The sequence below is a fragment of the Diadema setosum genome, chromosome 10, assembly GCF_964275005.1.
Source record: "Diadema setosum chromosome 10, eeDiaSeto1, whole genome shotgun sequence".
Lineage (NCBI taxonomy): Eukaryota > Metazoa > Echinodermata > Echinoidea > Diadematoida > Diadematidae > Diadema > Diadema setosum.
The window spans coordinates 21,600,655-21,621,893 of NC_092694.1; the positions used below are offsets into that span (position 1 = coordinate 21,600,655).

The window sequence follows — 21,239 nt, forward strand, 5'->3', positions numbered from 1 at the left end:
CTGTTTTTGTTCTTGGACTAGTCTTGGAAATGCATGCCATTTTTTACCACTCGGGCTGATGTGGCGATACCTGTTGTGTGGCTAGCAGAAAGATGTAAGCTTGATTTTGTCGGCAAATCTGTTCTTTCGTTGAATTTAAGTCTTAATCTTTCAGAGCTCTTTTGTCAGGTGTAGTTAACATTTCTCAGACCAACATTTTAAAGGTACTCATCAAAAACAGCAAACAAGAACAAACAAATACAATTGTGCCTTGCCCGTGACATGTCCATGCTTTTCAATCAGTCAGCTGCGAAAACAGTTTTCAATATTCTGTGGATGCTGTGTTCTCACTCCTAGGCTTGTTTTGCAAACCCTAACCTATATGTACCAGTGCCGTGGTACCAGCAATGTCCGAAATAGCAACTGCAACAGCAACAGACATGGCTGTGAAAGAACATTTATTTTTATGGTGGAAAAAAAAAATGTCTGAAAGAGAAGACTAAGTGGACTGATGTTTGGTGTGGCTGTTGCATGGTTAGTGTAATAGGGGTTTGTGATTGTCAATACAAATTAGACTGCACGCCTCTCTGTTGTCTCTATCGGACTAATGCACTTACACTGTGCAGTCAAGTCTTGGGAGTTTGCCCTTGGAAAGCTGTGTTTATTTTGTTTTTGTTTATCTAGCAAGAAAAAATGATGGAAGAGACTAAATATGTACCTACAGAGAGTAGCAGTGCATGGTTATAGTATGGACTGTGTTTCAAATATCTGATACGTAACATAAATACACAAATAAAACATATTTGCCTCTGATATCTACAAAAGATGTTTGAAGACTTACAGTGTACAGCTATCTGATGAGAGTGAACTATATCTAGAAAGTCTGATTTACTAGTATGTATTTCAATCCTATGCTGTAACTAAATTACATCTTGTAAATGAAAAATGAGCAAAAAAAAATGGGATTCCTTCCGGATTCGAACCTACACTTGTAGGAACATCGGATTGCTAGACCGGTGTTCTTACCGACTGCAAGATGTAAAGCTCTTGTACAATGGTCATCCTAGAAACCCCTTAATGCTCAATGTTTGTGTGGTCATAAGCTTACTTAAACCGACATCACCTCCACCGACATCAACTCCAAAGGATAGAAATCAACTTGGGGATAGACAAAGGGATCACCGAAGTGATGCAGCTTTTTTAATATACAAATATGTATTCATATTTCTATTTTTTGTTAATGATTGTTCAAAGTACATCTGTGGGGCAGTGTCAGGGTATGACCTTCACTTCCCTGTCTCACGGTTTGACCTGAGGAGAGTGCTGGCTGGATTTGACATCCTCCAGAAGCATTTTTGGCATCTCAGCTGCCCGATATACAAGGCACTAAGTCCATTTACATTAGCATTATGAGATGCAGCTGCCGTTTACAAGATTTTTATATAAGTCCGTTACGAAACTAGATGCATCTCCGAAGCTGAACCATGAATCTAGTCGAACTTGAGCTACTGTCAGCTCTAGGTAAACTGGCTTTATGATGTATGTAAACCAGGTGATTTAGTTCTTGCCATTGGCGGGTATAATAGTTCTCAGAGGCAGGTGTAGCTTTTCAAATCTCGTGAGTGTGTTTACAGCCCTGCAGTATAAGGGGAGCCATTCTCGGTAGCATCTCTCGGATGTCTGGCATTCTTCTTTGCAGCTCTTCCATATGTACGATACAGGGCAAGCTATAAACGTTTGTTTGTTTTGGTCACCAGCATGCGTATGTTTGCATATGTGATACCATGACAATATTTGGAATGAGTGGGACTGAGGGATGATTGTATGTCTCTCTCACCCTTGTCCCATTCTCTTGCTTGCTAGATGGTCATAGACCACTGTGATAAAAGATAATCTGTTATGAATGATATAAAAGGACTGGAAATCAAATCACTGAAATTCTTAACTGTTGTTAGTCTGTAACATAATTAAAAAAAAGAAGATATTCTTATAAAACTGTCCTACTTATCATGCTTTTAGTAAATAGTAAAAAAAAAAAAAAAGCTTTTTAATGGGCTATCTGTTCATTCTCAAACTTTCTTCTCTCTATCTATAATATCTGTCATTCTGTGATTGAAATATGAATGCGTCATAACACAGTCTTTCTATTTCTCTGTTTCCTCTTGTGTTTGCCAGGATTCTATATGTGCCTTAACTACAGACTGCGGGATCCCAGCACTCAGGAAGAGCAAGAATGTGGACAACTTCCTCTCAAGATGTGAGTATGTGGGACTTAGTACAATCCCAGCTCTGACCCACTTCTAACCAAGTCACCTTTGAGTTTCCTTTATTCTTCTTACATTCTTTCTGTGTGTTGTCTGTCTGTCTTTTGTTTTGTGCTTCTTTCCTTTCTTTCCTACTTTGTTTCTTTTCTTCTGTATCTCCCTTCTTTCTTCTTTTCCTTCTCTTCTTCCTTCTTTGTATTTTTCTCCCTGTCTGTCTATCATTCTGTTTGTCTTTCATGTATGTTATTACTCTAGAGTGCATTGCCTATGATAGTGGAAATACATCAGAGGCATATGAACAGAGGAAGCATGGCTCAGTGGGTAAGACCATGGACTCTTGGCCCGGGGGTCCTTGGTTCCAGTCCACTGGCAGGAGAGGAACTCTACCCTCATCGATAATCCACATAGTGGTATTTGATTGTGTGCTCAGTGGCCATGTGTAAGAAATCTTTGTGCTTGATAGGAAGGAATGTGTATCTTTCATTGCACCTGTTACCTGTCAAATAGTGGTATCATATTGGTTGCAGAGACGGTTTGGATGGTAATTGACTCTACTTAGATGTGATGTCAAATCAAGTCTTTTGGTATCAAAAGGCATTTACATTTGCATATGTCATAAGGACAAAGTATTATTAAAAAAACAAACAAACAAGCAGTAGTAATGTGTTTCGAAGTGAACAGAATCAGTTTTGATTTTAATTTTTGGATGAATGCCCTGGGTAAACAGTTTTATTGACCTTGACTGTGTCATGTACAACATCCATACAGAGAGGTCCAGTTCTTTGTTCTAAGAAAATTGTCCTTGTGACTGATGCAAAGGACTGATCTATACTGCCCAGGAAATTGTTATCACAGATTGACGTGTGTATTCTGGAGTATAGCCAACACACTCTTGAGAACAGCACAGGTGACATTTGGGATGTGAGTTTTGTTGTCAGAACAAAATCAGGGACGGAAACCCAGTGTCATTGGAAGTGTATTACAATTAAGAATTACTAGAGAATGCTATATATAGTTTGTTGTTCATGTTCTAGATCAAGCACTATCTGCTGCTTCATGTGCAATAAAAGTAACTTCAGAGTAGCATACAGTTCATGCTTTAATAATTTTCATGTAAGCAGATTTCACAAACTAAGGGTCACCCCCTCCCTTTTACAAAGTGAGAGATTTACATATAGAATTAATTTTACTGCTGATGTTATCCTGTGCAGACTTGAAAATAATTTTTTTTTTTGGTCATTGCATGTAAAGCTAACAAAAACAAACAGGAAATAACCTAAACAAGTAGATGGATAAATGACTAGCAGTAAAATATTTTGAAGATATTACCCTTATATTTGTGGGATAGATGTGATCTACACTTGGAGGTATTGAGTAAAAGAATGTCAGTTCTATATCTGACTTTGTTCAAATTCAATGAATTTAACCAATAGAGTGTGATCTTTCTTCAATGTAATGAACACAGTAAGGTTCAGAGTTGCCAATTTTAGCAGGGCAGGATGATCATTATTTCAGCCAACACTACCCCTGAACTTGATATGTTAATGATTATCTGGTTCTCATTTATAGATCTATATGATTGCATTTTTATTTATTTATTTATTTTTTTTTTTTTTTTTTGCAGAATGTGAATTTTTAAGGACTTTGCTTTTGTCTTGCAAAATGGTAATGATAATGATAATGAAAGGTATGTACCAATTAAGTAATTACATGTAATCAACTATTCCGACTTGACAGCAGTCAAAAAGAGTGGAGGTGTTCATTTTTTAACTAGAAAAAGGAACCTTAGAGTGCAGACCTCCACCAAGCAGCTAATTTTCACCAATGATCTTGCTCTTCTATAGAGATCTGTGATTTCCACCCACTCGCATGCATGCTGAAAATTGCCCAAATTCCCAATATAGAGGCCTTTTGTTATGTCATCAACCCTCAGCTGCTCGGTGTGCCTTGCATTAGCAGAAACTCGAGCATGTGCTTTAGTGTGCGTATGAAACTTCAAAAATGCGCAGCTTGAACTCACAATTTGGAGTTTAAGTTCATTGACCCTATCTGCCAAAATATCCAATATTCTTCACAAAATCCATAAAAATTCTCAGATCTCTATCTACCAAAATTTAGTCATCTGTTCCTTGTGCCATTCTCAACCTTTCCTGCAAGTTTCATCTGAATCCGTTTGCAACTTTTTGAGTTATTTTGCACACGGACAAACAAACAAACAGTAATGAAAACATAACCTCCTCCCTTGATGGAGGTAATTATGCCATGCACTGAGAAGTTACATGAGATAGATTTTAGCAAAATAATTGTGTGTGTCAAAATCTAACTAATGTTCAAAATTGGCCTAAAACACGAGGGGATGATGCTATTAATTCTGATGGCAGAAATCCATGACAATTTGAGCAAGTGTGAATGCACCCAGTGTATACTGTATAAGCTATAATTTTCGCGTACATAAATTTTCGCGAATTGCCGCTGTCACACATTTTCGCGAGTGGTTAAATTCGCGATTGGGGGACCAGAGAAAATATGAAGTGGCAAAGAAAGTGTGAATTTTCAACTTACTAGCAAATAAGACTGATACTAGTTATACACTGCATGAAAAAAACTTACCAAACTCTCCAAACTAGGAAGTTAGAATTCAACATTTTTGAAGTGGTTAAGTCCATCGCGCTAGATTTGTGACGAGTGGTCCCCTTGCGATAATGGATTGGCTCTCTACAGTATTCGTAAGTAGACGTGGACGTGCTATGTACGTAAACAAGCTTAGCCAGTATGGTCTGTTCGGAAAGCCGTGACATGGTATACTAGTACTGAAATGTTCGTATCATCAAGGCAAGGGATTCATTTTGGAAGGTAATATTTTAGCGTGTTGTTAATTTCTTGAATAGCTCCCGACTCGCGAAATTCGCGAAAATAAAACCTCTGCGAAATATATAGCGTATACAGTATTTATATGTGTGACCTCCATTGTAGGATCCCTATCCCCCACTCATAATTCCCCCTTCCCACTAATGCCATGTGATGATTTAAGAGGGCATATTATTCGTAGCTCTACAAATAGAGCAGAGAAGAATGCTTGAACTTTGCACTGGGATTGTATGTTATGTGTTCATCTGGAGGAGAGATGAAAGAAGTCCACATCTTGAGAAGATGACCATTGACCGGGAGGCTTTGGTCAGCCAAATCAAGATTTATTTATTTTTATTATTTATTTATTTTTTTTTTTTGCACCCAGAGAGAAGAACGGAAATGTATGTCTTTCAGGGAATGATGCAGTCCTAAAATAACATTCTTTTTTTTTTTTCTTGATGTGCAATTATTGTCACGATTCCAGTGCATGTATGTTCTGAAGATTGTTTGTCATCATATTTATGTATTTTCTGTCAATTTTGTCTGTGTAGCACTCTTTGTTCTGTGTATTAGTCATGTTTGAGACCCGTCAAGTGAAGATGTTTTACATTTTTGTTTGTTCCAGAGCAAGCAATGAGATTGTATGGATGAGATAACATGTATTTCAAAAATAAGGAAATAACTTGACGGTTTTGAGAATGTTAATTATTTTACATTATTTTCTCATGGTTTGTGTAAATAGAAAAAATACTGTTTTTTGAGACACTTGACAATAGAGCTCTGTTTTCTAATTGCAGAAATATACATGCATGAAATGTTTTTTTCAGAAAAACAATTTAATGCAATACTTCTGCATCTCATATTGAGCTGTGTTCTGTTTAATGGCCAAACAGATTTTTTTTTTTTTCCAGGCATGAAAAACCCCCAAAGCAAATGTAAGTAAAGAATGCTTAGAAACTCAGTCAATGCCAACATGCAATGAATATCCAGGTGTTTCTCACCATTCTGAGTGCCAATTAATGTCTTTCATAGCTGTTGTATTCATTAATAGCATCCTCCAATACAAAGGGATCGGTGTGGTTGTCAGCAATTTATTGGCTGGAAATTCCACTCGGCAATTACCGCAAAAATTTCAATGAATCTTCCAGTCCATTTGCTAGTCTGTGTCATATACTTTTTACTCAACCTGTTTTATTTTAGACCTGATGTTTTGGAGCAAAAATTTAACTAGAATAACATCTGAATTCTGTTTCAAAAGTGATGTTTAAATACACATAATAGGTCTTCTTCTCTTCTTTGGGAGATAGAAGCTCAGAAGTTGTTGCTCTTTCTTAGAAGAATGGTTCAGAGCCAGAAGTGTGGCTACAGATGCCCAAATACCAAAGTGTGGAAATGTATTGCCAGTGCAGCAAGTCGTAACAGATGAAACAGATGAATCTTGGGGGGAGGGGGGAGGGGGAAGGAGAGTGGGGAGGGGAGGGGGAGGGGAGAGGGGAGAGGGGAACAGTGTTACCAGGGTACACAAAGTCACACCTACTTTCAAATTCTCTGGCACTTGTATTCCACACAGAAAAAAAAAGAATAGGCCTTTGAGTGGAAACGATTGTGGAATTAACACTTGAAACAAAATACATAGAGTCGCAGAATAAAACATACATTGACTAGAGTGCAAAATGGCCATACACTCTATATCAGATGCTTGGGCAGAACACACACTTTGTCACTTCCTCCTTGTTCTATCACTGTAATAAACTCTATTTAGTAATCAGACATATATGTATGTAATGTGGGCATTGAAACCAAGCTCAGTTTTACATGTAGGAAGAGTGATTATGTTTGTGATAATCAGGGCTATACACTTGTGTGAAAATATTTCTGAAGGTAATAAACATTAGCAGTGTTGGTAATTCCCATTACTTTAGAGTGGGCTTTCATATCATACATGTATACTTTAGTCATCCCACCTTACATACCTAGGAACATGAAAGCAATGACAATGTTTAATGTATTTAAATATGTTGTTATTTCTCTGAGCTGTTTAATTTTTATAAAATTAGTTTTTAATACTGGAAATCATTTGAAAACAATATTTGTTGCTTTGACAGGCAAACCTCAGTCTAGGCTTTCTGTTTGTTGTAAACATTCTGTATAATTTACATACATGTATATGTATGCAGTCATGAAATTTTAGTATGTGTAGCAAAGCAATTTGTAAGTGTGACAGCACCTAACGGAACCCCCCCCCCCCCCAAAAAAAAAAAAAAAAAAAAGAAGAAGAAGAAGATAACAAAACAAAATAAAGCAAAAGAAAAACATTTGAGTGTTGCTGTTTAAAGAGATGATGGACAGAAACAGGCCAATTGTGATTGCCATTATATGTCAGTGATATTTGCATTTCCTACTACTGCACAAATTGTAAGATTTTATATTTCTGATTACATCATTATCTTGTAGCCATGTGCCCAATAGACTGGTCTGCTAACCAACATTCAATGTATTCAATATAATTATGCTTATGAAATATGTTGGGGATGCAGTTATGAGCAATTCCAGGACCAGTATATTCTCAATCTATTTTAATTAGTTGTTGCCCTTTTGGGCAGTTCTCTGCTCACTCAACTGCTTTTCAGGTACAGCTGTTTGTCATAAATGTATGTACATCTGTGCATTGAACTTTTGAAAACTAGATATATGCAAACTAGGCCCAGTTCTATTAAAAGATAAAATCTATTTTAAATTTCCTTACCACACAGGCTGCCATAGACTTGCAGTTGAAATCTACTATAATCAATTTTAACTCTTCATAAAACAGGACCCAGGTCTATTGCTACTTTGAAAGTCTATCTCATTTTTTGTTTTTGTGTGTGTGCCTACAATTAAGTTATCGTTCAAAGATGTACACATGAAAGTGTCAAATTTTATATTTAGATATTGATTTGCAGTCATAACATAGATGTTATCAAATGTGTGTATATTCACCCTTCTTTTCTTTGTATCTAGCAAAGTTACAAAAGCTATAATGTGTCAAATGAAAAGAAGACTTTCCGGATATATCATTTACCAAACATTTAGGATATTGTACATGAGTACAGAGCACAGCCAGCTCCTGTAGATAGAAGGGACATTCTGCTATATGAGAAATGATATGCAAGTATCCAAAGAACATTTCATTTTCGTATATTTCATCTTTCCATGCTTTGGTGCTTTTGTGGGTTTCATTTTCTAGAACCACAAGAGTTGAATTACGAGTGGCTGTTACGTTGCTTACGTGTGAAACATGCAGCCATTAATGGGTATTTCTTTGGGGTTAATTCTGCCACATTAGAAGGATGAAGTCTATGGAGACTGATTGATATAGAATACTGTGTGTACTTAGGCAATTGATGCGATCTGATTGACTCTGATTCCAATCTTTGCGTTTGATATCAATGTGAAAATCGAAGAGAATGAAGTCAAATTGTTTGATAGTAGCAATTATTTTGTCTGTTTAAAGAGTAGAGGTAATATCAGCTGAATCCTCAACAGAACAAGAATGATTTGTATGTTTTTTATGTGCAGTAAGAAAATGTTTGGGGGGACAAAATTCTACAGTTTTCTTATGTTTGGTCCAGTTTTGATTACAATAATTCAGTTCTGTTGATTCAATGTTTGGGGGGGGGGGGGGGACAAAATTCTACAGTTTTCTTATGTTTGGTCCAGTTTTGATTACAATAATTCAGTTCTGTTGATTTGACTTTAATCTACATTCTAAAGTCAACTTGAATACAGAAATATTTTTTCCCCTAGGCTGAATAATTAATGGCTTCTATACTTCAGATGCATACATGGGGACATTTTAGGGAAAATCTGTGTTTACTTTGGTTAGTAACCATTCTCTGTGTTGTGGAAGAGAAAACAGCAATGATTCAACCAACCAGCAGGATATGTATGAGATAAGATTCAAGGTGATATGAATCAATAGACATTCGGGAGGATTGTATGGCCCATCGATAGGTCATTAAGATTTCCTTTTTGTTTCGGGCAGCGCTCCAGTTTCCAGGAATAACGTGTCCAAAATGGAAAGTTGGCCTGCGCTGCACAGATGAGTCACCTTTTCAGTGAAAGGCATGGCAAAGCCATTCACAGTAATGTAAAGTAAACAGGGTGACTGAACAGATTTGGACAATTATGCAGTCCTGAGATATCACATGGATAGGAAATGGGTGGAGAGGGATGTGTTGGTAAGAATAGAGATACAGTGTATGATTGAGATAGCTGTGTACTTATACACATACATACATATACATACATAAACATAACATGCATAAACATACATGTCTAATTGGAGCTGGTAACCTGTAACTTTTCGCTAAACCTGGAATATACTGCAATGTGGATATTCTTTGCAAATATCTTGCCTAACTGAACTAAAATGAACTGGACATACTCGTATGAAATAAAATTATAACAAGAAAATATGATATGTGGCAATATTGTACTTTTGCTCAATTATATCGTCATCTGCAAAATTATGAACAAGTGAAACTCGCCTACATTGGCTAAGTGTGAGTAGTCCATTGAGTGAACATTTTAACTTTCACAGGATGTCTCTTCTCTTGTAGCAGACAACTGAAGTAGTGATATGTAGCTTAAACATACATGTATATAATATGTAGAATTCTTGTTCAGAAAGCCAGTCTGTGGTACGTTGAATCATAGTCACCGACAGTGAGATACACTGTACTGTAAAAGTGGAAATTTTCGCGGTGTTGAAATTTGCGCACATTTCGCTCACCCAGAAGCTAGCGCAAAAATGAAAGCATGCGAATAATTTTGCGTGCCATATCTTCCAGTATTTGATATCTGTGATTTCGCGGAATCAAAAACACGCGAAACTCTTCTTACACAGCCAAGCGTGAAAAATTTGTCGCGCGAAAATATCCACTCTTACAGTAGACCTGCTTTTGGTCCGCTCAAACGTATTTCAGCTGTACTTCCTGTCACGCAATCAAATAATTCAGTCAAGTTACAACGTGTACATTTTATTTTTGTTATAATCATTCTTATATTTTTTCATTGTGAATGCAGAAATCTGGTACAAGATGTCATAGCCTCCGTTTTCTTTCCCTAGAGAGAGAGATAGAAAGAGCAATCTTTACACACTGATTGGAATTTTCTCTCTGCCTCTCCTGCTTCCTCTAAATTCTCCTCAGTAAATGACACAATTTGACATAAATTGTGAATGCCTTCAGGTGTCATTAGATTCCCCTACCACCTTTTGTATTCCGTGTTCAGATATACATTTAAGTCAAAGAAAGATGATTAATTTGTACGTCCTCGCCTTAGTTTTGTTGTAGACTTCACAAGCAAGACCTTTTGGAATTGAGCTTGATTTTCTGGCTCCCACGTAATGAATCAGTCATTAGGAAACGGGAGCCACAAGTAAATCAAGGAGACAAGACAGGCTTCATAAACACACAGTCTGAAAAAAAAAAATGATAAAAAATTGATCAAGATGATCCGACTGTCGTGGAAGATTGAGTGCCAAAATTATATCTAGATTGCTTCGTTATTTCTAGTGCTTTATGATGTTTCCACCTTTCCCACCAGATGAGCAGCCATCTCCAAATTCTATCCCCTTCCTTACCCCTTACCTTTTTCCTTTTTATCTCTATTGAGATAAATTGCTCTTGTTCCATTTTCAAAATGTCACAAGGGAAAGTCTTTTGTGATGTCATCTTCCATGGCAATAAACCAGTAATTTACCTTACATGCAGCTCAGGCAGATTGTAGTCACCTGCTTTCCTTCTTTTAAACTGTGCATGTTTTTGGAATGCTCTGTGTATTTTTTTTTTCTCTTATGCTAGTTTTCACACACTCCATAGATGGATGACAATTTTGAATCATTGTCATTGTGATGTCACTTATAGGGGATCTAAATGTGGAAGAGAATCTCATCATAAAGTGCATTTTTGTCTCATTTAATTTGTTGCTTTGCTTTACGAGAAGGAAAACATGTAATTTATAATTTGCCTTCGTATTTACAGCCAATGTTTCTGTACTCTTCACCAATTTCCTTACGTGTTACACACTTGCTTACGTCCTTTGCCAATGGACATGGACGATCTTGCTCTGTTTTAGAATTTATTAATCAGTTTGTGGAAGGAAATATGTTGAACAATTTAGAGTGAATTCTGTTCTCCTTTTTTTTTTTAATTTTCACCTTTCTGCAGATGAACCGAACTCTGGAGAGATCAAGAAGAACCGACTGTCTATCCATGACTTTCAGATGATTAAGGTCATCGGAAGGGGGGCCTTTGGTGAAGTCAAAGTGGTGAGGAAGGATAGTAGGAGCACTAAGGGGGAACTCTCCCCCTCTCGCCTTCCTGGTAGGAGGGGCGTTGTTGGTGGTGATGGTGGTGGCGTGATCTGTCATGTGAAGTAGGGTGGGGCAAAGAGATGATACAAGGTTGTGTATTTCATGGTGTATCAATTAAAAATCATTTGAGCAGCTCTATGACTGGAGTGCTTTTGATCTTTTCATGCCGTCATTTATACCAATACTGCAGTATTCCACACTTGCTTATGATATAAAGTGAAACACAGCACAATGTATTCAATAGGTAGATACATAATATGGTACACCTTTATGGCATACTAAGAATAACAAAGGGACCTCAAATCAATAGACATTGTGAAACTATAAGATTATTCCCTTTCTCTTTAAGTTCATTAGACATAAATTATAAACAGCCATTGGGTAAGACAGCATGGTTTAAAAGCCCATTTGATGGATGCAATATATACATGTATCAGCATCGATGTCAAATGATAAGAGGGTGTGGCCAAGGGGAAGAGATTTTAATGGCTGTAGGAGTATCTTCAGTGCTTTCATATTGGATTGCTGTACATGGACAGGAGGGGAAGCATGGGTGTTAACTCTCTTAATGCCATCCATGACCTGTTTTTACACAATGTCAATGATATGTTGTTTTGTTGGTCCTGAAAGGACTAAACCATGGGGATACTATCTGTAAAAATTATCACCTTTTATTATTAATTAGGCACATCTGAATTTTACTGCATATCTTGTATTTGAGAACAATTGGACGAAACTGCTTAAATTCATTAAGTGTACACATAGTAATGATTGGAAAGAAATTTTTGAAAATCTGCTCGTTTGTCCTAAATCCTGTATAGGTTTGGCTTTGATCTGTATAGAAACTGGCTGACTGTTGTGTGGAATAATCAGGAAGATGACATCCAGTTTATTCTTGATAGTTTTGACAAGACAGTTTGAAGTATTTGTAACATTGTTGTAATATTGTAATATGCCAAAGAGCATACAACCTGAAAGCTACCAACATGTTTATGATCGTGTGGGATAGGACAAAAACGATTCAGCACATGCGAAATTCAGTATGTGGATTAAACATGTGGATTAAACATCTGCTTAAAGTTGATTCCAGAAAACTAGAAGAAAAATCCGTTCTAATCCAAATCTAAATCAGAATATTAGAGTGTGAAGGATTGAGATTTAAGAGCTTGGTTGGGAGGAAATGAATGAAACCATATGTAAGTTGTTTAAGGGATGGTACAGTTTCTGTTGAGATGGGGTTTGAGGTTTCCAACCTTTTTAGATGATATTTTTTGTTGTTGAGATAATGAGAAACCTCTTATAGAATATAAAATAGCATACAAATGTAAGAGGAATTCAAAGTTTATTTGATGAAAATTGGTTTTAAATGGCTGAGATATCCAAAACAAAGCCATCCTAATAAAAGGTGGGACCCACCTTTTTATGGGATCGCTTTCTTTTCCTTTGTTTTTGGATATCTCAGCCATTTCAAAACTGATTTTATTGAATTCCTCTTAGAATTGTACGCCTTTTTACATTTTAAAAAGTGGCTGCGAAGTATCTTGCAAAAAGTTAAAAGCTGAATTCTCACCTGAACCAATAGTATACCATCCTTTTAAAAAAGAGAGGGATTTTTTTTTTTTTTTTTTTTTTGTACAAAAAGGCTGATGGAGTGTTTACAAGAAAGTTAAGTGGGTGGGTCTCTCATGGAGTAAGAAGCAACATTGGTATCAGGACTGAGATGTGGATGGTGAAACTGAATGAGGGAAAGATTAATGAGATGCTGAAAAAGGAGTGGATGAAATAGTTAAAGGTCAGAGAGGAAGGAGGGGGGAGGTGGAGTTATGTATGGTGGCTTTTAATCGCAAATGAGTTGCATGTGGTTGACGAGAATGAAGGTTGTAAAATGAGTCGTTTAGAAGGGGGCGCGAAGAAGAGAGGTAGCAAGAAAAAGGTTGTAACTTACGTATTGGTTATATGTCTTGGTGTGTTGCCAGTTTGAAGAGATTCAGTGATCGAGTGAATGTCACCAGATAGATGAAACTCTCATTTTCAGTAAAAAAAAAAAAAGGCCCCCAATCAAATCATATTTATTTTTAATACTTAAAATGTTTCAAGTGTTACAGCATTATGTCATGTGTATTTTGATTTCTTTCATTCTGTTTTAGTTTTCTGAACTGCCAAGTTCCACTTTCCAACTTCTTCAAAGCTGTCAAACTGTGGTATTGCTCACACATTCTCTGTTAACTGTGAGACTGTGTAAACTGCATGGCCAGTCAAAATCTTGGCTATACATTGAGGTTGACTTTATCAGTTTTTCCCACAATGTACTACCCAATTTGGGTTTTTGCCAGCTTCCGCTGGCATCACACCAAGTTGTGAATCCACCAAATTACGCACAGAGCTGTAGAGTTGAGGAACAATCTATGTTCAAAACAAAGATAATGTTTCCTAAATTATGTTCTTGCCCTAAAAAAAATTTAAAAAAATTAAAAGAAAAAATAGAAAAAAATCACCTAGAGCTCTATTTGGAACGTCAGTTAATTGATTTGCCGCAATTTTTATGTCCTTTGCAGGTCCGTGAAAAGTCGTCCAAGAAAGTGTATGCCATGAAATTGCTGAGCAAGTTTGAAATGGTGAGTACATAGCATCCATCCGTTGACAACTGAAATTTAAAAATTACGGTATCCAATTCATCTTAAATCGTTGAGGGTAAGCTGCTTTTGCTGTAACACGCGTTTCCCATTGACACTTGTCTGAGTATACTTGGGACTAGTCTTCATCAAGTTGATATACTTCTTTAGCAATTACTTTACAGTCAGAATCCTAAAGTTACATTGTCATGATTACCATTATTCCTATCATGACATAACTCATAATAGGGTAACAAATAGTCTATATGATGAAAATGAAGTGTTTAAAATCCTCCTATTTTAAAGCACTAGATGATGATTATGTCCTTGACCTATATTTTATTCTGAACACTAAATATTAACCTTCTAACTATTTTGCCTGCGTAGCGGAAATGAGGCATAGGTGTCACTTTTCCGTCATCCACGGCGGCAGAAGTGGCAGTAGCAGCAGCGGCGGCAGCGGCGTCATCATCAACAATTTGATGTACTCTCAGTAACTTTCCACAGCTTTGAGCTATGACCACCAAACTCTCACCACAGGTTCATCACGTAAGGATGCCGGTCAGGTTTGAATATAGCCGTTTGACAAGGCCTCGTGGCTGAGGCTTGGAAATGAGACTAACTGCGAGGGAACGCGTGAACGAGAGACGGAGTGGCCCAGCCACGAGGCCTTTTTGGAACCTGACATGAATTTTATATTTTGAATGTTGTTTCTCGTCAATTCTGCTACCAAAAAAGGTAACGACCAATCAGCGACTGCGTTGCTGGCAATGATGTCAGCATAGAATATGCGTAAGTATGCATATTAGCGGCTTGCTTTTCCCGATGCTGAGTAATCCAGCCTGCGCTGCCTGCATTGCACGTGATTCATTCCCATACCAACTGCGGATTGGCTCGTGAATACATGAATAATTCATGCTCGCGTACATCGTGAAGCAGCAGAAAAAAAAAACCTATGTCGTATGTCGCATTCACCCGTTTCTCGCAATGCTCAGTGTGGCGAGTTAGTCTCTTTTCTCAGCCATGGGGCCTTGTCAAAAGGCTAGTTTGAATATGGATGAAGGCTGACAAGGTCAAAAGGTCAATTAACTTTCCCTGATTTTGGTGTGCTCTACAATGTATGACCATGAAATTCACTCAACAGGTACACTACCAATGATGCTGGTCAAGTTTGAATATTGATAAAGTCTCACAAGGTCAAAGGTCAAAATGTCAATGAACTTTCATTGAGAAACACCAAGATCACAAATTGCGCTATGCAGACAAGACATCACTTGGCTATTGCCTTGCTTTTAAGATTAAATCAACTTGCATATGAAATCATTCGGGTTCAAGAATTCATAACTGTCATACCCTGTTTATGTGAGATTTCAAGGAGGGATATATTGCGTACAATATTAGGTAAGATGTAATACTGTATACACCACAGTAGCAAATCTAATTTTTCAGGAATCAAGGCTGCCCAACAGTTTCATGAGTTGTTGAATTTGTGCCCATGGAATACAGCAGTTAATGGAGGAATCCATATCATTCACTCATTTTCTCACCAGCATGGCGGAAGCAAGACCAGAGCGTCACTTTTCCCTCGCGTCCTCATTATTGTCGGCATCATCAACAATTTGATGTATTGTCAATAACTTTCCACAGCTTTGAGCTATGACCACTTAACTCACAGCACAGGAACATAACCTAAAAATGCTGGTCAAGTGTGAGTATAGGTGAAGTCCGACAATGTCAAGGTCAAAAGGTCAATGAACTTTCCCTGTCCCCGTCATTGATTGTGATTGAGGGCAAGTTTTTTTTTTTTTAAATTACGATAATTTCTTCATGCTGCTATCTATTTCTAGATCAAGAGGTCAGATTCAGCCTTCTACTGGGAGGAAAGGGACATCATGGCGCATGCTAACAGCGAATGGATCGTCCAGGTGAGCATCCCATCATGCATTGCATGTAGAGGTCAAGTATCATTCAACTTGGTTTGTAATCAAAGTAGATGGCTCAACACCAGTCTTCTTAGAGCTCTTGATCCTATTTCACAAAAAGACTATCAAACTCTAGTGAGAAACTTGGCATGGTTGCAATAAGCATGGCAAGATCCAGATATTCTATATTACTGATTGAATGTTGCCGTGATAGTTGTACATAACACAAGACTTGGAAAAAGTGATAAGGAGGCATTCACACAAGAGACAAGTGTGAATTTTTAATAGAAATAAATATTCTCATCTTTCTTTAGCTAATGTTCTTTTTTCATCTCTGAATGCACCTTGCACTTCTTTGGGAACTTGCTCTGCATGTTGTATTTTTCCAGTCACTCCAAATTACGAGTCTTCAGTTGTGAGTGAATGAGTGCATGAAGTTTGGGGGGTTATTTCTCACCCTTTCCTACCCTCACTTTCTCCAATGCGAGAACATTTATTATATGGGGCTCCAATTACTTCCCGATTTGGTTGGTGCCCAGTCCCTGTGGAACAGGCCTAGCCGGAGCACCTGTCGCTGTGAATGGTGGGCACGTTTCGAGGGTTCTGTTTTCCATGCTATTAAAAGGGGGAAAGTCCCCCAAGAGAAGGGAATCCTGTCATTTTTGGTGACTCTAAGAGCCTTAACATGCCACTTGGTGGCAGGTGTTCAGTTTTTTCTTTTTTTTTCTCTCTCTCTCTCTTTCCCTCTTTTTCTTGTCTGCAGAAGCGATTGCATTTGAGTATGTTCAAACGCTTTGCATATATATGAGTCATGTTCGAGAGCCACAGAAAAAGAGAAAGACAGACGGGGGGGGGGGGGGGGGGCAAGACAGAAAAAATACATTAAATTCAGTACAACTTGTTATTCAATCAGCATATCACTTTAGTTTGTTTGTTGTTTTTTGTTGGCACTGCCATGATGCAACAGAACTACAACATCTTCAATGAGTTGTTTATTACATGAACTGTGATGCTCCCAAATGTAGCTGATCGCTGGAGCGGGAATGACAAACACACCTGTTGATTAGAGTGATTGCTGGAAACTATTTTTCCAGAACTTCTTGCACATCTGTTGTCTCCATGCTTTTTTTTTTTGTCAAACAGTCAACATACCAGCAACTGTCAAGCTCAAACGCTACACTCTTGTTTTGTTTGTGAGGTTGTATATGAGCGTGTGTTTTGTGTTATCTTTTTTGTCCTATAAATATTTCTTCATTTTTTTTATTCAAATCTTAATGTTGTCCTTTCTATATCAAATCAGGTACCAATGTAGAGATATTGCTGAAACAACTACATATTTCCACAGGTGCATGCACTTATCATCATACATATGCTATGTAGCATCATGGAGGTGGAACCCCCACCTCTCAGGTAGTATAATGACTACATCTGTTTGCTAACTATCTTCAGCTTCTTTCTGCTGCTGCTACTAGTACTAGGTATCTAGAACATCAGCACTTACCAACTTCTATTACTACAGAACTACAAGTGTAGGAAACATTATGCTTTTCTTAAACCACTCTTTTTTTCTGCACTTCCAATTGTTGTCTTTGTTTGTTTGTTTGTTTGTGCTTTGTTTTGTTTGTTTGTTTGTGTGTTTTTTTTCTTGGCAGTTGCTTCCACAAGTATGCATGTACTAGTCATTTCCACCGTCCTTTGTAGGTATTTGACAGGTACATATACTTTCTTTCCCTTACCACTATTTATTCTTTGTTTCCTCACGAATAGGAATACATTTTTCACCTGTTATCTTTCTTGTGATTTTCTTGGTTTGTTTATTTGTTTGTCTGTTATTTCTTGCCTCTCTAGCTCCACTATGCCTTTCAGGATGAGAAATACCTGTACATGGTGATGGATTACATGCCAGGAGGTGATCTCGTCAACCTCATGAGCAACTACGAGATCCCAGAGAAGTGGGCAAGGTTCTACACGGCGGAGGTTGTCTTGGCGTTGGATGCCATCCACTCTATGGGCTTCATACATAGGTGAGGCAAGCCTTCTCACATCACTTTGTGATGGCTGTTGCAGGGCTGCCAACCTTGAGTGAGAGTTTGGCATGAGACACTGCGAGGAACGGAGCGACCTCCTGGCTAGCGCCTGGCGGCCTGCTACGCGGCCGTACGTACGTACAGCCTACGTACACAGTCAGTGTATGTAAAGCGATGTAAAGCACACGTCAAAGCCATACATGTACTGTAATTTGCCAAAAGTACAAGCTACGCTCGTAATCCAATAGCTCGTCTTTGCGCGAACCGAAAACGATTATTATTGGTTAAGCGGGAAAATTTCGAAATTTTGGGCTTGGGCATATCGATATACGGAATATCAGAGTATTTAGAGGTATATTTATTTTTGTAGTCATGTACATTCCATTTTAGGGGTTAGCGTGAGATTTCGTTTATCAGAGTGAGACAGTCAAAATTGGTTGAATTGCGTGAGTCTCACGCTCAATGCGTGAGAGTTGGCAGCCCTGCTGTTGTTGTTATGATTCATTTGGTTATATCGACACAGAGAGTACAGGATTCACAAATTGTACTACAAATTGTAAAAGCACTGATTTTGTTGAATTAGGCAACATTTGAGCTTGTAAAGATTAAAGGATATTTTGTATTGCCCTGTTTTTTATTCATCGAATGTGATATTCAAAGTCAGTATCACAGCTGATGACACACAATACCCAGGGTAAAATGTGGTAGATGATTCACAAGTATGCAATAAAGGGTTGCTGCACCATTCTCGTACTGCATTCTCGTACTGAGAAAACGCATCACAACAAGTTTCCTGGACATGTATTTTCTAAGTCATTGATGATTTTTGAGTAGTTTAGTGATGACGTATTAGCTGCCATTCTCCAGATATCATATCCATCTTGTGCCTACTTTTCAGGGATGTGAAACCAGACAACATGCTTCTGGATGGAACGGGCCATCTCAAGCTGGCTGACTTTGGGACGTGTATGAAGATGGAGAAGGTAAGGGGGAGAAGCGGTTAACCTGTCGAGTCCTGGCTGCACTCGGCTGCTGAAATGATCATCTTTTCATCATCAAACTGGCCACTCTGAATTTCACCACAAATCTTATATTGGAGAAAGATTAGATGGAACTAGTTGAAATCTGCACAAAATTAGAAAGAAGGGAACAAAACTTTGCCACTTTGAGAGAGAATGTTTTGAAATGGTTTGGCAATTCAAGAATCCTGTATGAATTTAGAAATTAATAGCTTTTTGAAAATTTTGCAGTCAAAACATAAGTTTTGGACTGAATAGATCAATGCATTAGATATCACTGGTGGAATTGGATGTAAAACAATACAATATTATTATGGTGATAGTGATAATGAAGATGAATATTAATGTGGTGGTGATGATGATGATGATAATGATGGTGGTGGTGGTGGTGGTGATGATGGTGATGGTCATGATGATGGTGATGGTGATTGCTATTCCTACAGTGACGAAGATAATGGTGATAAGGAATGACGTCGTGAACAATATGTTGTATCAATCTTGTATATAATATGATTTGTCTTCCCATCTCCTACTAGGATGGAATGGTGAGGTCAGACACAGCTGTCGGAACTCCAGACTACATCTCACCTGAAGTACTCAAGTCTCAAGCAGGCAACGGTCACTATGGACGGGAGTGTGACTGGTGGTCAGTGGGGGTCTTCATCTATGAAATGCTGGTTGGTAAGTGACCCTGGACTAAATGTATTCCATGAAGCCAAGATGTCTATCAATATTAATACACTGGCAACAAATTTGGAGGTGTCAAGGTCCAGTGTAATGTGTGCTGTATTTTGTATAAAGAGGTCTAGGGTTCAAGCTCTGTTCTTGTGTCCTTCAGCAGTATGCATGTTTGATCCACAGAGCTCTTCTCCTATCTGGTGCACAAATTCATATCTGGTAGGAAGCTAGAGAGTACCGTTACCAGATTTAGCAGATATGTGCCCCAGAAAGTGGCATGGCAGCTGCCTAGGTCCACAGGGAGTGGTGTGTTGGTGAACTTGTGTATGGGTGATTCCAGCAGCACACTTCTCTGATCCACAAGTTGGTGTGTAAAAGATGTCTTTTGATTAGATTATGATTTTATCATTTGATATTGAGGTATATTGATTTTCTGCCAGAAGTGCAACTCATGTTTATTCACCATCAATATCCAACCCACGATATTGGTATTGTCGTAACACAGTGGCAGTACTTACAAGAAAACAAGCCATGATAATTAAATGAAAACTTAGTGAGAGTGGCGTGACCTATTTCATCAATATGTTTTTCTACATGTCAATCCCTCTGTAGGCGACACACCATTCTATGCTGACTCCCTCGTTGGAACATACAGCAAGATCATGGACCACCGGAACTCACTCGCCTTCCCGGACGACATCAGTATCAGTGGACCAGCCCAAGATCTCATATGCAAATTCCTCACCGATAGGTAAGAGACTCATTGCCTCCCACTTATCAGTACAATCAAGTCACTGAAGCCTCGGTCACAACTCGCCGTATGTGCAAGTGCGTGCTGTCTACTTGCAAAAACGTGGGCAAAATTATGGGAGCCGTATATAGTAAGTACCGCCGCAGTACGGATTTTGGACCACGCAGACAGGCCATAACACTTTGAGGACATGAACAACTTTTGCTGCGATAGGGCTATGAATTCATGCTAAGTATATACGGGTTGACATACTCCCTCCCTGCTCTTGCCTCTCCCCCCCCCCCCCCCCCCTTCCATGTTTTCAGAAAAAATGTGAATGCCTTGATCTTGGCCAAAAATGTATGGACTAAAAGCATGCATGGTGGGTTGTGACTGAGGCTTTGGTGGGCCCTTGATACTCAGGTGAATGTGGATTGTTGAAGACCTGGTAGTGTGGGGGTACCATGCAGTGGGGAGGCTGGCACGACTTGCATCTGGTTCGGGAATCCTATTAATGAATTGTGTGCAGCTTTATCAGTGCTCTCTATGTAAATACATGTGTGCACAGAGCAAGGATCTTGACTGGAGTTGAACGTTCCAGATGATTATCTGCTTTGATGCACACGTTCGCTGACAGACAGTTGTATTCTAGCAGACCTGCACTACTCATGGTTTTCGATTGCCCCCCAGTGGGCAGCAAATAAAGAACGATTCAGTTGGGCCACCCATGTCTCCCCACGCTATGACATCTTTTGAAGTTTAAAATTTTGAACCTAGTGCCTTGTGTGTCTCTGTGCTCC

At 38.3% G+C, this 21,239-nt stretch overlaps 1 protein-coding gene across 2 annotated transcripts in view; it reads left to right on the plus strand.

Annotated features, from left to right (window-relative positions):
* LOC140234356 (rho-associated protein kinase 2-like) overlaps positions 1-21,239 on the plus strand; it is a 124,113-nt gene that overhangs the window by 59,539 nt on the left and 43,335 nt on the right. The window contains exons 3-10 of one of the 2 annotated variants that reach the window (XM_072314414.1): positions 2,155-2,236; positions 11,306-11,406; positions 14,007-14,066; positions 15,911-15,988; positions 17,834-18,009; positions 18,911-18,995; positions 19,568-19,712; positions 20,322-20,460. In XM_072314414.1, the coding sequence (XP_072170515.1) occupies positions 2,155-2,236; positions 11,306-11,406; positions 14,007-14,066; positions 15,911-15,988; positions 17,834-18,009; positions 18,911-18,995; positions 19,568-19,712; positions 20,322-20,460 (866 nt within the window). Of the gene's footprint in view, positions 1-2,154; positions 2,237-11,305; positions 11,407-14,006; positions 14,067-15,910; positions 15,989-17,833; positions 18,010-18,910; positions 18,996-19,567; positions 19,713-20,321; positions 20,461-21,239 lie in introns of those variants that run through there. The other variant, XM_072314413.1, reaches the window with a different exon arrangement.